The sequence below is a fragment of the Sinohyriopsis cumingii genome, chromosome 19 (assembly GCF_028554795.1).
Source record: "Sinohyriopsis cumingii isolate HCF-2022 chromosome 19, ASM2855479v2, whole genome shotgun sequence".
Classification (NCBI taxonomy): Eukaryota; Metazoa; Mollusca; class Bivalvia; order Unionida; family Unionidae; genus Sinohyriopsis; species Sinohyriopsis cumingii.
Genome location: NC_142979.1, coordinates 17864256 through 17880586, shown reverse-complemented (window position 1 = coordinate 17880586; position 16331 = coordinate 17864256). Strand labels below are relative to the sequence as shown.

At 39.1% G+C, this 16331-nt stretch overlaps 1 protein-coding gene across 1 annotated transcript in view; it reads right to left on the bottom strand.

The window, feature by feature from the left end:
• The window catches only part of LOC149775209 (atrial natriuretic peptide receptor 1-like), a 194139-nt gene that overhangs the window by 15654 nt on the left and 162154 nt on the right, over window positions 1-16331 (bottom strand). The window contains exon 18 of the mRNA XM_089944372.1: window positions 3286-3426. Coding sequence (XP_089800498.1) covers window positions 3286-3426 — 141 coding nt within the window. The remainder of the gene's footprint in view (window positions 1-3285; window positions 3427-16331) is intronic.

Genomic DNA, 16331 nt, shown 5'->3' with positions numbered 1-16331 from the left:
TAGTTTTAGTTATTAAACATGACATTTCGCATTTTAGTTTAATACACGATTCTTTGTATTATAGTTTTAAAAAACTGTATGAATTTTACCTTCAAACAGAATTCTTTGCATCGGACTTTTAACACGATTCTTAACATTTGAGTTTTAACACCGTTCTGATTATTTGAGTATCAAGACGATTATTTGAAAATATTATTTTAAACACGACTCTTTCATTTTAATTTTAACAAGATTCGTATCATCTGAGTTTTAACACGATTCTTTGCCTTTTAATTTTTAGTACGACTCTTTGCATTTGAGTTTTAACACGATTCTTTGCATTTATGTTTTTAACACATTTCTTAGCATTTTAGTTTTCAAAACAATTCTTAGCATTCAAGTTTTAATACAGTTCTTAGCATATTAGTTTTTAACAAGATTATTGGCGTTTGAGTTTCAACACGATTCTTATAATTTGAGTTTTAGCACCAATTTTTTTGATAGTCTTAACATTATTCTTTGCATTTTAGTTTTAACACAATTCTTTGTATTTTAGATTTTAACGTGAGATTTCGCATTTTAGTGTAATGAACAATTCTTTGTGTTCTAGTTTTAATCAATTCTATTTATTTTACATTTAAACATCATTCTTTTCATCTGATTTTTAACACTGTTTTTAAGATTTGAGTTTAAACACTATTCTTAGTATTTGAGTTTTAACACGATTCTTAGCATTTGTGTTTTAAAACAATTATTAGCTTTTGAGTTTTAACACGATTCTTAGCTTTTGAGTTTTAACACGATTCTGAGCTTTTGAGTTTCAACAGAATTCTTTGCATTTTAGCATTTAACACGACCCTTTGCATTTGAGTTTTAATATGATGTTTGCATATTTGTTTTTATCATGAATCTAAGCATTTGCTGTTTAACACGGTTCTTTGCATTTTAGTTTTTCTCATGACACTTTCCATTTTAGCTTTTAACACGATTCTTAGCATTCGAATTTTAACAGGATTCTCTGCATTTTAGTTTGTAACACTCATTTTTGCATTTTATATTTAATACGATTCTTTGTATTTTAGTTCTTCACATGAATCTTTTCGTTTTAGTTTTTAACACGATTCTTTGCATGTTTTAAACACGATTCTCTGAATTTTCTTTAGTTCATAGCTAATTCGTCTAGCCTACGAATATTTATTTGAAGGTTATGTCATTCCTTTCTTATTTGTTTTCTCTTTATATGTCGGAATCATCGACTATGCATAATTAGTTCTGTTTGTTTTGGAATCATTTTCATTGCCATAAAATATTTAGCGTTATCTTTATTGTATTTTGTTACAATTGCAATACTGATCTGCATTACTTTAAAAAGATAGGCAGTAAAGCGCTGTTTCATGTCCATTTATCTAGAGAAATTTAGAAAATAAAGAATAAAAACCTATAGGCATTAATAGCATATATTTTTAAAACATTTGTATCAGAACAAAAGTATTGATTTTGTATAGCTTAGTCGAATATTTTATACATTAGGTAGCTGAAGGCTAAAAGTATTTTTTTAAATATTTAAGTATTGCTATTTATATTGGATTTAATTTATATTTGATTTAATTTAATTGTTTGTAAGTTTTAAAATCTTTTTATTTTTAATTTCATTATATGTCAAAATAATGTAGTTTTTTGTTTACTAGTAACTCTACATCGTTCCAGAAAAAAATTTGACCGCGACTGTTTATTTGTAAACACATAAATCTGACCTAGTTCCCGACCTTAACTGAGAAATCAGTGAGAGAAGTACACAATTGTTTAATTTTTATCTTATTCTTAGAGTAAAATGATTGGTTCTTGTCAAGGTCATCCTGAGCATACGTGCTTTTATACGTAAATACTTCTCCAAGGTTCTAGATAGTTGACATTCATCCTGGAATTTTTTTAGCGTTTCGAGATATTTATAATCATTGTTTATAGAGATATCTCTCAGTTGGTCTTCTAAACACTGGGACGTAAAGGTGTTTCTTTTGTTGCGAAAGTTTTGGAATTACATTATAATGTTCATTCGAATTAGTTGGATTTACAAGGCTTGATTCTTTTCTCCTGGAAATAGTTTAGTGCTCATACCGAACTTTTTGACAAAGACATTTCATTAATTGAAACACCGGATTATTGTTTCTGAATAGCACAGAACTGTTGACATACCAACACCACAAAGGATACAGTATGCATCATCAACTTTGATCTTGAATTCTTCGTCGGGAATCGAACTTGATTTCATTAGAACATTTAATTATTCGGACTTCTAAAATTTAATTCGTAGATTATTCTTGGATTATGTTTGGATTTTATTCTCAAACTAGTAAGTTCGTTTTTTTTCTTCTCATTTTCACAGAGTTTTCCGGGGAAATAAATTATTTCTTACATTTTTCAGAGCCTGTTGTTTTCACTTTTTTCTGTGCTACATGTAACATATAAATTAGGCGTTCGTCCTGGATTTTTGAATTTTGGCTAAAATATATCAGAATTTTTTTTCTCTTTTTTAAATTTGAATTCCCCTAGTTTTTGAAATCTTTAGTGAAATCGGCAACCTTTTTCTAAAACGACATCAAGAGTGGAAACCTAGTTTCCAAGTCCTACCCAAGACCAATTAGATCTTTTCCTAAAGAATGGATTAATTCAACTTGCCAGAAAATATGATCTTTTATAGGTAAAGGCTTCCTTAACGAAGCGAGAAATAAAAAATGTTGTGGTCCAGCACTAGGTAGAAAAGAATTTTTGAGATAAAAGTGACTTGGTTTCGATCAGTAAATTTGTATCAGACTCTGACATAAAAGAGAAGGAACAAAAATTAAAATACATGATGCAATTGGAGTTGAGGAAGCTGGAACTTCAGATAGATAAAGAAGAAAAGGAAATGCAAATGCAGTTTTAAATGGAGAAAGAAAAAGAATACATGCATTTATAAGTGGAAGTAAAAGAGAAAGAAAGACAAATGGAGTTACAAGAAAAATAAATCCAGTTACATTACGAGAAAGAGTAGAATGAGACAAGAAGAAGAGAAATAAAAATAAATGCAGCGACAAGAAGAACAAATGCAGTAACAATATGAGAAAGAGGAGAGAGACATGAAAGGGAGAAAGAAAAACAAATGCAATTAGATAAAGAAGAACGAGAGAAATAGAGGGAATATCAATTTAGAATAAACGGTATATATATATATATATATATATATATATATATATATATATATATATATATATATATATATATATCGAATGAATGGATACCATAGAGAATATGTAAAGAAAGGCTTACGGTGGCAACATTCGGTAAAGAAGTGCATCTGTCTTTTTCTTTTCTTTCAAAAGTTCCTGTGTTCGGTGTTCCACCAGTTCCTCTAAATTGTTGGCATATTTTTCTAGTCGTTTTATCATCACGTCCAATATGTTTCGACTCCTTTAAATAGAATTAATATGAGTATAATTTATCAAAATGAACTTTGTGTCTGCTACCCTACATAATAGACCATCGTATCACACTGACACTGAAAGAGTCCTGTTAGGTATTACTTGCTGGAAAAATAAAAGAACAATAAAATGGTTAAAATAGTTTGCAAATGCGTCTGAAGTTTTCCTTCAAATATTTGCTTGGAGTTGCTTTTGACAGGGTTGAATGGAAGTACACCGCACGGACGGTTATTTTGGTATGCATCTTCGGAGTGGTACTGATGGTTTTGATCCTCATATAGGTCACACCGCACGGACGGTTATTTTGGTATGCATCTTCTGAGTGGTACTGATGGTTTTGATCCTCATATAGGTCACTGTCTTCTATCACCGTGAATTTACCTCTTTTTATTTTGAAATTCACATATTATGCACCGTGGATCTAAGAATCGACGAAGATGAAGTGGTCAAACTAAGGGAAGAGTCATACAATGCAGACGCCAATCGACCGTTTTATTGTGTGTAAAATGAGTCCCAACTACCTTTCCACAAACAAAAAATCGGAAAAAGAACAAGAAAGCCAACAACAGCAAAAAGATGCCAAAAATATACATATTCTTTCCCCAATAAAAACAATACACAACAAACATGCTGTCATCAAATATGCAGCACTTTCCATCCAAACTCTGTTTATTCCAAACACCCGAATATTTCCATTACGAAAGCATTCCAATCCAACGACTTCCTATAGACATCAATCCAATAGCAAAAGCAGGAACATCCACGGCCAACAGCAACATAAACATACTCAAAAAACATCGACAGTCAAAACAAAAATAACTATACCACCAAAAACGCATAACACTGAATCTACTCAGGTGGTTGAGAATGATTTGATTCAATCGCATAATCTTTTTGTGAAAAAAATATCGACTCTCTAAAGGTTTCCAAGTCATAAATAGAAATATTGTAATGTTATCCTAATAAAAATCAAAGGAGGCTTTTTGTTTGGCACACCAGGTTTATTACTATACCTATATAGTCCTAGTTATCCATTTGTGCCCAAGGATAAGAATAAAAAAGGGTCACGTGAGCATTCACAAAGCTGGTTCATGTAAGTCAGATAGGAACTAGAATCCTTCGATTACGAACTTGACTGTCAAGTTCCAATTTGCTGGTTTAAGAAATTTTATCTAAACCTATTTTACGCTTATTTGCATGAAAATAATTTTTAATGTGTCATCAAATATTAGATTTATAAGAATCAGGATTTAAAATTGATTAAAAAAGAAACAAATTTAGTTATATTTTTAAATAGGTTTTTAGCGGGATATATTTTCTATAGTTCAGGTGGAACAAGTCTAAACAATGACCTTGTGGGATTTGACCTTGCAAATTGTATATGACTTAATTATCTGACTAGGACAGAGCTAATAACTCTCCATTTTGCAATAGCTGTGGAGACCAGAATGTACTGAATAAGGGTGCTTGACGTGTCGGAACTATCAATAATGTATCAACAGACACCAATAATTTAGCACATCCAGGCTCTCCAGTATCGAACAGTCCATTTTAGAGTTTAAGGGTTGTTATGATATACGTATGCAATAACCCTCTTAAAAACGGCATAGAAAAAAAAATATCTCATGAAGAAACTGAGAACTATTTTATATTTGAAATAAATTCGTTGAAATATGACAGCTGAAGGCATTGTTTGCTCATATTAGTGAATAGGGACGGTCTAGGGACTAGGGGACTTTCATGTTACAAAGGGTATATCCACTCTGGGGACTATGTAAATTTAACATGGGAGAAAAAAATATCCACTCTGAGGACTATGTAATTTAACATGGGAGAAAAAATATCCATTCTAGGGACAAGGGGAATTTAACATAGGAGGAAAAAAACTACTCTAGGGACAAGTGGAATTGAACATGGGAATAAATAGTGGGACTGTCTAGGGACTAGGGGAAATGGAAATACATTAACACATACACTCACACTAGGAACAAAGAGTCAGTGTTTATATTCACACTACTCTAAATTCACAGATTGGCAAATCGATTACTATATCTTTTCTAGAGTATTGAGTAGCCCTGAAAAGGGCTGTTTGTTTTGAACTCCAGGGCACCTGATTAATGGTTGCACCTCCCCGGCCTGGTACCGCAAACGCATCTCCTACTCCAATCTCCTTTCACTCTTTTTGCTGGGAGTGCAGAGGCGGAATGAGTGACTTCAGAATCCCAATCTTCTGTCTCTGGGATTCTGAAATTTCCTTGTTGTGTCTATGGTACAGCCATTCCTCTCTCCTTTTCCTCCTCTTCTTTTTTTTCTCTCCTCTTCTTCTTTTTTTTCTTCTCTCCTCCACTTCTTTTTTTCTTCTCTCCTCTTTCATCCTTCCTTCTTCCACTATAGCGTCTGCGGCCAGCTCATTCAGTATGAGCCTGGCATATTCCAGGTGCACATGAAGTTCTAACAGTTTCGCTAGCCTTCTGCTCATTCTCAAGTGTTGATCAATCAACAAGGGTAGCTAGACTGTCGAGCGATTTTCAAATTATAGTTAAAGCGCGGACGTGAAGGAAAACATCCCCCAAAATCCAAAACTTATATTACCTAGATCATCAATTAAAACGCGCGGACGTGAAGGAAAACATCCCCCTAAGACAAAACTTATATTACCTAGACCATGACCAAACAACGCGCGGACCTTAAAGAAACACTCACTTTTTTATACTACCCATCACTATTCTAAAAAATTGTACAAGCCATTTAAATAAATATTATACTATTCACATACGCAAAGCAATCAAATCAAAACCAAAATCTACTCTCCACACACCTCAAACAGCAAAAAAAAAAAACATTATCATTATCTACTATCCACATAAACTTAATTAATCACTTGCAATAACAAACATATACAATCACACCAGAAAAAGAGTGAGTGTTTATATTTACACTACTGTACATACACACATTGGCAAATCGATTGTTATTTCTTTTCTAGAAATTGGGGTAGCCATGAAAAGGGCTGCTTTTTGTGTGCGAAGTTAAAGCTAGGGCGATCTTTTATATTCTAAGAGTGCGACGTCCTCTGACGAGAGGCTTTCTGACGATAGGTCTGCTTCTTCGGAAAGAGAAGAAGAACTCTTTGGTGTCGATACGACAATCGACAAAGCCTCTGTCAGGTTCAGGTTGCTGCTGCTGTTGTTGTTGCTGTTGTTGCTCTCTCTCTCTCTCTGCTGTTTCTGAAACCTGTACTTCTCTGTCCATTCTTCTTTCTCCCTGTTAATTTCTTCTCTGAAGAGCTCTTCTATCAGGTCTTCAGTGACTTTTAAGATTCTCACATTCTCTATCTCTTCTGGCTTCGGTATCAGACTGTGTCTGACCCTATGCAAATTCACGTAGGCTTCGTTTAGCTTAGCTAGTCTGGAGCACATCTTCGTAGGAGGATGAGTCGACAATGGATGGTTAGACTGGAGGCTACCCCGGTTTTTAAAGTCAAAGCGCGGACGTGAAGAAAAACATCCCTACACGGTTTTCGAGTCGGAACGTTTAATGAGTGTCATGAGAGGGATAGAGAGAAGTCAAAGAGCATGAATCAAGATTCCTATAGCCAAACAAACCACAAAGGAATTTTTTTCTTCAAAACACAACATTTTTTATTTAAAATCACTTAACACTAACAAACAACTATAACATTTTTAACAATAATCAAACATTATAACATCAAACCTTTTTTTTCAAATCACAAACATTTTTTTCAACTAACACATTATTTTGGACAGGGCTGAAAACGTTGTGAATGAAATTGTGATTTCTACTGTTGGAAGTCGTTAGGCCATTGATGGACACTACGTTTCCTAGCTTGAGACAAAAGACCAGTATAATGGTCACAAAACCATCGATCTACTTTCACATCGTTTCTAGAAGAAGAACGAGGATCAAAATGAGTCACTAAATGTTCTAAGGAATAGCCCAGGCTGCGATGATGCAGAAAATACACACAGTACTGTCCGAACACAAAGGAATCTGTGCCTTGTAATTTCACATTATTGAATCGGGTGGTCTGAGCATTTCTTTTCATAAAGTCGATGATATCGTCTTCCAAAGGGGGCAATCCATAGGAATTGAAATATTCCACACATCCTTCTTGAGGAAAGTAGACGGCTATCCAGTGGGTTCCTGGGGGATGACTGGCGTCCGTGTTGATCACATAAGCTTGATGGTCTTTAGGTTTGCGATGAGGGAGTTCATCTTTAGCAGTGTACGAACTGTGATTCAAAAGGTAATAAAGTTCCCAGGCATCCATTTATTTGTGCGGTTTTCTTTTTCTTCATAGGTAATGATAAGTGATCAATTCGATCCTGACTTTTTGCCTGAAAATGTCTGACAAGTAAAAGGCGTTTTGCTCCGACTTCTTACTCTGGTCCATGAGAGATTCGATGCGACGGCACTCCAGAGACGTTCATGGAGGAGAAGAATGTTTATCCAAGCCTTTATAACACTCATTCAACATGAATTCTATCTCGATGAGACCCCAAGCTTTGTCCAGATATTCGTCGAACTTTTCTTCTTGGCTCAACATCAAACATTTGTCGTGTTGAATTTGACTGGGATGATCGTTGTGACATCCATAACACTCTTCCTTGGTCATTTCTTTCATTTTATCTGCCAGGACTGTAGCAAAACAGGAGACTAAATGGGCTCCTTGTTCTGGCCATCTTGACTTCATCATGATGGCTTCTTCGTCTTGGGATTCTTTATCTTCTTCTTCCACAGTCTCCTCACATTCCATCTCCAAAGTTTCTTCACTAGTTAAAGAGGGATAACAGTCTTCCATAGCTTCTAATAATCTAGAATGACTTCTCTCAAACTGTTGATTTCTATCGTATTATCAGATTTTGCATACAGGATGACGTTCACCGTTACATCAGGGTCTCGGTTTGCAAACTGAATTTCCACACGAATCTGACCAGATTTTATAGGGTGGAAATGTCCCTCGTCGCTACCTTGGTCTGGAGTGAAATCAAACGCCCACAAAGCATAGCCTCCTCCATAATCTTCGTACGAAATACCGTGACTGGTGTTGGTTCCTAACTGACCGGTAGCTTCGTATAGCGACAAGTACGACCTCAAATAATTCATGTCACCAAATTTAGGTTCGAAAGGTCGGGTACACAAGGTCTTGCCATCGCGACTGACTTCGATCTTGGACACGCCAAAGTGTTGAAAGTTGAAAGGATTTTTATCGACAGCTCCGTTGAAGGCTTCATTGCTCACGATAGCAACGATTAAACGTTTGGGTAGCTGTCCTTGGAACAGATGATCTTCGATCATGGATCGCTGTTTCCTGGGAATGGTGAAGGTTTTCACTTCCACTCGTCGGTTATGATACTTGGCGGTCGTTCTGCTCAACGTGTGACTGATGTCGTTTCCCACTTTAGGTAACACTTCACTTCCACTCGTCGTACGTAGAGTCTGGCTTCTTGGATGACAGTTTTGTAATCGTTAGCATTAGACAACACATGGAAAGCGGCACTGCTGCGATTCAGTCTCAGGCGGACATCCACTCCGTTCAGCAAATACTTTTCTTGTAACCACAGTCCAAATTTAAACGATCCATCAGTTCTAAGCTACGACTTAGTGCAATTTTCTGTCTTCGTTCTATAAATCCAGATAACTTTTGACCATCCCATTCAATTGTTGTGCTGTCGAACTTTACACCTAATGCGTATTGCTGTTGATCTTCGGTTTAAAATTTGGAGCCATTTTTGTGTCTCCACCTAAAATATCAAACAAGTCACGATTAAAACTGATGGACAACGTTTGGGTATCCTGAAATTTCATCAGTAAGCGACGAGCTACTTTATGGTACTCCAGGGTGACACTTTGTTTTGATTTTGTTCAGGGCTTTGCCAAAGGCTAACTCGAACCTGTAGCAATGGTATCCACCAAATGTTGGCCACTAAAATAAAACCCTGACGAAATTTTCAAGGTGTAGAGACTGAAGAGTGGATTGTTGGCTGGTTTTACGTCACCTGAAAACCCGATTTCATTCATGGTTTGTTGCAATTGTTCGTTCAGGATTTCGACCTCAAAAGTGTTTTGAGTTTCGGTGATGTTTTTGATTTGTGTTGGGTGAATGATTTCCACTAAAGCCACTTCACAATGGGTTTCGTGATCTAATTGGATGGCCTGAGGTAATTTGGCAGTGTAACAGCACAACGTGTTGTTGGGAAACACCTCCATGGAACTGTCACTGGGTAAGGTTAAGTAAAATTGGTTGTTAGTGTGACTCATAATTCCAGAGTTCTGTGGCTGAGGGGTTACTAGAAGTCAAAGGAGTGTCTCCGCCTAAAATGGGGTTGTTGTTGTTGGAGTGGTGACTGGCACTGGACACAAGGTTCCTGTTGTTCAAGTTCTAGGAGAATTTCAGGGAGGGATTGGGAAGCAGGTAACCGATGCAACTCCTCAATAAAATGGTCCACAATTGTTTGTCTCCTTGTTGCAAACTCAAATTGGCAATGGCTGCCCTGATGACACAATACACCACAAAGATTTGGCAAAAGAAGACGATTTGCGTTTTAGACACACATTCTCCACACCACACACTCAAGGGTTGTTTCTGTAAATCTTGCAGAGAAGAACTGGGTGAAGGAGTGGTCGAAGTAGCTGCGTCTGTGTGAAAGGGCATGATGGTCACTTCTTTTCATAGTCGATGACTTGCGAAGCGTCGATCCAAGAATCAAAACTGGGTGGATATCCTTTTCAACGTATTTTGACTTCTCTGACACGTCGTTTGCCCACTTTACGGGTTCTGCGTTCGAGAATGCTTTCGATGTCATACACGTCGTCTTCTTTTTTGGTGACACGTTGTAATTCCGGTAAGTAAAACGTTCCTTTGTGCACTTCTCCGTTCATGTCTTCCAATTTATAGACGGTAGGATGACGGCCATCCACTCGTCCAGTAACACAAAACAATTCGGTACTCCAGTTAGGTAAGTAACCTTTGTCGAAAGTGCGTTTGGTTTTGCCAATGCGTACCCAATTTCCTACGTCCAACACTCCGCTTTTCTTGGGGACAGCCCTCATCTGGGACGTACCAAACAGGCGATCAGACACCAGCAATTCGTTCTCGGGAGTCACCTCTTGCTGGGCACGTCCGATGCTTCGATGGTAAGATTGGTTGTACGCTTGAACCAGGTGCGGTAAGATGTCGATGTACTTCAGAGTGTGATGATGCGTAAAATATTTCCACATGCGTTCTTTCAAAGTGTGTTGAAAACGTTCCACGATGCTGGCTTTGGTTTCAGGATTCTCGGTGGTAAAAAAATGAATGTCACGTTTCTTTAATTCTTTTTGGAAAGCTTGGTTCAGAAATTCGGTGCCTTTGTCCGTTTGCCATCGAAGAGGGTGACGACCACTTTGTTTCAACACTCGTTGCAGGGCTCGCACTAACTCACTGCTCGATTTGGAAGTCAAGGGTACGACCCAAGCAAATTTGGAAAAGACGTCGATGACACAAAACAAATATTTGTAGCCACGATTGTAGCTGGCCAAATGAGAGACATCGGCTAAATCGACTTGCCATTGATGATCGATGCCTTCCACTCGGGTGCGACTTCTGGAAAACTTGCGTCCAATCGGTTTGTGTAAAGTGTAGGTAGCTTGTTCTTGTAACCATCGTTGCACTTGAGGTAAACGGAGACTTTTCAGTCGAGTTTTGGCAGCACGATACAATTTTTGAACTCCTGCGTAACCTACAGGATGGGAGGGATCGTAGTAAATGCTGGCTAACACCTTCTCCATTTTTTGTTTCTTAATAAGGCACACACTCGTCGAGGATGCTACTTTGGGTGGGACGAAAGGGTGGTTTAGAAACGGATTTACGTGTCCGATGGGCTACGGGAGTAGAAGTCGAAGGTAGTGGTGGTGGAGGTCGCAATGGAATGGCTTTGGTCTTCTTTTCTTTTTTCACTTCTGGTTTCCCTTCTTTCTTTTTCACTTCTGTCGAAGGAGGAGTGGACATCAACTTTTAACTCAAGCTTTCATTTCTTCTCGTTGGGGTGTGGGGAACGGGGTCAACAAGGATTCCGCAATCTTACTACACATGGGAGCTGCTGACGGTGTTTGAAAGACTTCTCGTATCTCTTCTTCCTCAGGCCTTCGTGGGGTAGCGTCTCTGGTGACCCCTGGGAATGGTAGTGATGGTGATGGCGTGGGGGATGGACTTTAAAAGCTTTCAGAGTGGGAAGAGCTGTTTCGTCTAAAGCTTTTTGGTGAAAGAGTTGCAGTCGTTGCAAGAGTTGACCGTACTTTTGCGATTTTTCTGTTTCGGACAAATCTTGGGGATCCATCAAGGACTGCAATTCGTGTTGTAACCGGGACATCTCGCTCCAATTGGGATTGGGAGGTAAATGCGGGGTGCGTTGTTCTTGCCAACGATGATATTCCATCCATCGTTTGTAATGCACTAAAGCTAGTTTTCAGCCTTCCATGGGATGTCAGGGGTCGATTCTGAGATCTTGGAACTTCAGAGGGTCTTTTTATCTTGCTCCAATCAGTCCTCCCAACATAGTTCCCAAGACTCCTTTCAGCAATGGCCTAACAAGAGAGGGTAAAATTCCTCCACGTTGGACCAACATCTTCTTCTTTTGTTCGATGGGAATTTTCTTTTGAACCATTTCGCGAAGAACGTGACGATGTTTCCCTAAGCATTGTTTCTGGTGTTTGGACAAAGGGATCGTACCTTTCAAGACGTTCAAAAACATTCGCAGACGGTATCGATGACCTCTTTGGAGGCGATTTGAATGAGGTTTTTTTCGCAGGGGTGGAGAAGCTTTGAACAGAACAGATCACATGTCCCCATGTTTGACTAAACGTGGAGGCAGTCCTTTCCTTCTCTTTCCTTGGGGTTGTTTAGAAGAGGGATGTTTTCTGAAGAGTGACATCTTCAGGAGCACCAAAACACTGATACCCCTACTCGGTCACACACCCTTTTTATACTGGAACGCGTCGCCACTGATTGTCTTTACGTCGTATTAACTTCAGGACAGGCATGACACGTCGTGCAGGGGTACGCAACGGACTAAATCGAGCCAGTTCTTCCTTGGACAAATCCAGTAAACTTTGTAACATGCCCGATCTTTCTTGGACTTTGATTTTGGGAGAAGGTACTTTGTGAGCAGCAGCCACTGCCACTAAATTGGAGGGTCCTGCCACTGGGGAAATTCTTCTTGGGGTCATCAACGGAGAAGTTCTTGGTGTGATCAACGACTCCAAGTACTCTTCAGTTCTTGGTGTCATCAACGGAGAAGTGGATGAACGTGAGGCTGCCGGAGACGCGGTCACCGCCGTGGCAGGTCGTGGTTTGCGAGTGTAAGGTTGCGTCCTGACCGAGGTGCCTCTCTTGCGACTAGTTTTCTTCTGTGGACTTTTCTTTTTGTGGGGACTTTTTCTCTGTTTCTTTTTCTGGGGAGTTCTTTTCTTTTTCCGGGGTGGTGTCTGGTAAGAGGAGGGTCCCGCCACTGCAGAAGTTCTCTTTGGGGACCAGGTCTTTTTCTTCTTCTTGGAGCTTCGTTTGACTTTTTTTCTTGGGTATAACTTTGGGGGCATTAGGATCCCATCTTAAGAGAGAGCGAATAATGACCCCTCCTAGAGTACCGCTCCCTCCAGGTTTCAAAATGATTTGTTTTTTGGTTTGAGTGTCGATGCGGGGATCGGCCGGTTGGGTCAAAGCGACTTTGTTTCGATCAAAAAAGCGTTTGGTTTGATGAGGAATCTGAATGATCCCTTGGAGTAATTAACGTGCCGTCACCGTGAACCATCGTAAAACTTCTTTGAGACTAGTTTCTAAGACACGAGCTCGTGTTTGTGGATTTTTTTCTCGACTGATGCCATACATGGCACGAATCAATTTGACGGGAAGATGCGACTGAAGGGACGTCATGTTCAAAATGTGTGTGAGACAGACGAAAAGGTTCTGAGGTTTTTATAGATTTTTTTGTGGAATGAAGTTAAGTCGAAGACGGAGACGTGTACAGGACAGGCCCTCCGTCTTGGCACCAGTGGTGAAACAAGTGGGTACGAAATCGTAAATCATCGGGGGTCGTAGGTTTCAAATCGACGAGTAAATAGGCGTGTGGAGTTTGAGTGGCATCGTCGTACGCCTGAGTCAGCCAAGGCGTTCCTAACTGTTTGGCTAAGGCTTGCACTTGCGATTTATCTCGAGGGCTTTTAAACAAGACCACGTAATGCGCATTGAGACTGATGGTGCGATGGGCTTTACTTTGTTGAAACAGATTTTGAGTGATGTAAACGACATTGGCATTACGATGATGTCCTTTGCGCGTGAACCACAGTTTAATTTCTTCTTCGTCTTCTCCTAACATGTCGTCGAAAATGACCAAATGGGTTTGACGGGAGTCAGAGACGATGCCGTCGTCTTCTTTAGGAATGCCTTCCACAAACACGATGAAATCGCCTTGACTTTCTCGCAAGAGGCTGTACGCCGATTGCCACTCTTTGTAACACCACACGATCCGCTGAGGTGGTCGATCGATCAAATGATGTTTATGTTCGATCAAACGTTTGACGAATTCGGTTTTGCCTGTACCGCTAGGTCCAGCAATGAGCATGATAAAGGGATGGCAAAGATACGAAGCCTCCCAACTGGCACGATCTAAGTGTTCGTCGATGACTTTGACAGTAGAGGAAGAGGGAGCAGAGACAGCAGAGGTAGCCATAGTGTTAGGAATGTCACTTGTGACACGAAAACAAACAAGACAAGAGTTTATATACTTTTTTCAGGACACGTTTATTGAATGTTTTAAACATGAACACGAAAGACAAAAATACATAAAAGCCAAAGGCTTAAGTACAACGATAAAAGGCACATGAAAACAATCAACGTGGAATAAAAACAAGTGTCTGTACAACATGTTTTGGGTAATGTTCTGACCAGTTCTATAGGGGGTAAGGTCAAAGAAGTGTCCTCCCGAAAGGGTCTTTCAGGCATGTCCACGACAGTTCTGTCCTGGGTGACGGGTTCTTCTTCTTCTGGCACTGTCACTAACACAGGTTGAAAAGTAATTTTTTTCGTTGAACATCTTTCGTGCATACTGGGCCACTTCTTGGGTCCAAGCCTCAAAACCCCCTTTTTTCCGGCACGGACATCTGTCCAATGGGGATGTAAGTCATAAGCTACACACACATCGTCATACACGTCTTCGGTAGCTAAAAGTTGACGAATGTTTTTTTCCTGTAGAGGTCGAGAAGTATCCAGATGAAAACCAAGGCTTTGTGCAAAAGGAGTCTTTCGTGACCATTTAAGGACATTTGGGTGGTAAGTACTGTTCATAAAGAGTCCACAAGGAATCGGCTGGTAAACGAAATCCCAGAAAACAAGTCACTAAGACACACACTATGCGTCGTCCCAAATTGATTGGATACAGTTCTTGTAATAATTGTTGGTAATGATCCACGGTTTGAATATGGTCATTGAGTTCCTTCCACGGAATCTGTTCAATCACATATGATAAAAGCCTTGGCATGGCAGCCTGCTTTTATCTTCTCTTTTTTTCGGATGCAATACACGTACTTTCTAGCCAGAGGTATTCGTTCTCCAGATGGGAATCTAAATGCTCCAAACTGTAACCTACAGTTCAGAGTTCGTTTAGAAGTTTCCTCTTCCACTCAGCAGATTCCACGTAAAATATGTTGGTAATCCTTTAACTTGTCTTCCTCAATGCGTTGCACTAGGTGAATCTCGAAGTAACCAAAATGATGAACATGTCGATCATTGGCGACCTCGAAGTTTTGAACAATGTCTGACCACTGGAACAATTTCTGACGAATCAGTTCTCTTATTGCATTCAGGTACCAGTGGTTCAAACACCGGTGACGTAACGGATGCAATTGTTCTTTATGTTTCACTTGTATTTTGACCAGTTCTCGGTAAATGCGTTCTCTCAACTCCACAGGCAAAGCACGAATGTTCTCTTGTAAAGTATCCATAAACAGGTCATACTAAAAAACTTTTTTGTTGTCGTATAAGTGTACTGCCTGGTCAGAGATGGTTTTATTCCAGTAGCAAATCTAAATGGTTTAGTCACTAACTTGCACTTTACAGTTCGTTTAGAAGTTTCCTCTTTCACTAAGGTGACATTCTGTAAAAGATGTTGGTATTCCTTTAACTCTTCTTCCTCTGAGATTTGTTGCAGTAGGTCTACCTGGTAGCAAATAGAATCTTCAGTAACAAAACATTTCTTTGAACGACGGGATAGTTGATCAAGGTCTGACCAATGAAACACTTTCAGACGAATCAGTCCTTTTATAGCATTCAGGTACCAGTGGTTCAACCACCGGTGACGTAACGGATGCAACTGTTCTTTACGTTTCACTTGTATTTTGACCAGTTCTCGGTAAATGCGTTCTCTCAACTCCACAGGCAAAGCACGAATGTTCTCTTGTAAAGTATCCATCAATAGGGCAGTCCGTACAATTCACAATCTTCTCCTAGAGCAAAAGTAATCCACATAGTGAGTAATTTCTGACCACTGCCACTCAGGGTAACGTCCAAGAATATCAATGAACTCTTTTGATGTAAACGGTCTAGAGTGATATAATAGGATGAATGCACCCTTGACCCAGAGAAATCTGACACATTGGTTGACTTTTTCACTTTCCTCTTGTGAATTTCTCGGCACAAAAGTTCTACAGTTACCCACTGAGATTTCACTCTGGCAAGTCCCTGCCAAACTTCCTGGTAAATCTTCTTTTGCAGTTCTTTAGGTAATGATTCAATATCGTTTTTGAAATGGAGTTTAAATACTGGTCTCGGTGATGTCCAACATTTGACTCCTAACCAATCTGGTTTCTTCTTCTTCAACGACATGGTAAGTTACTTCAATG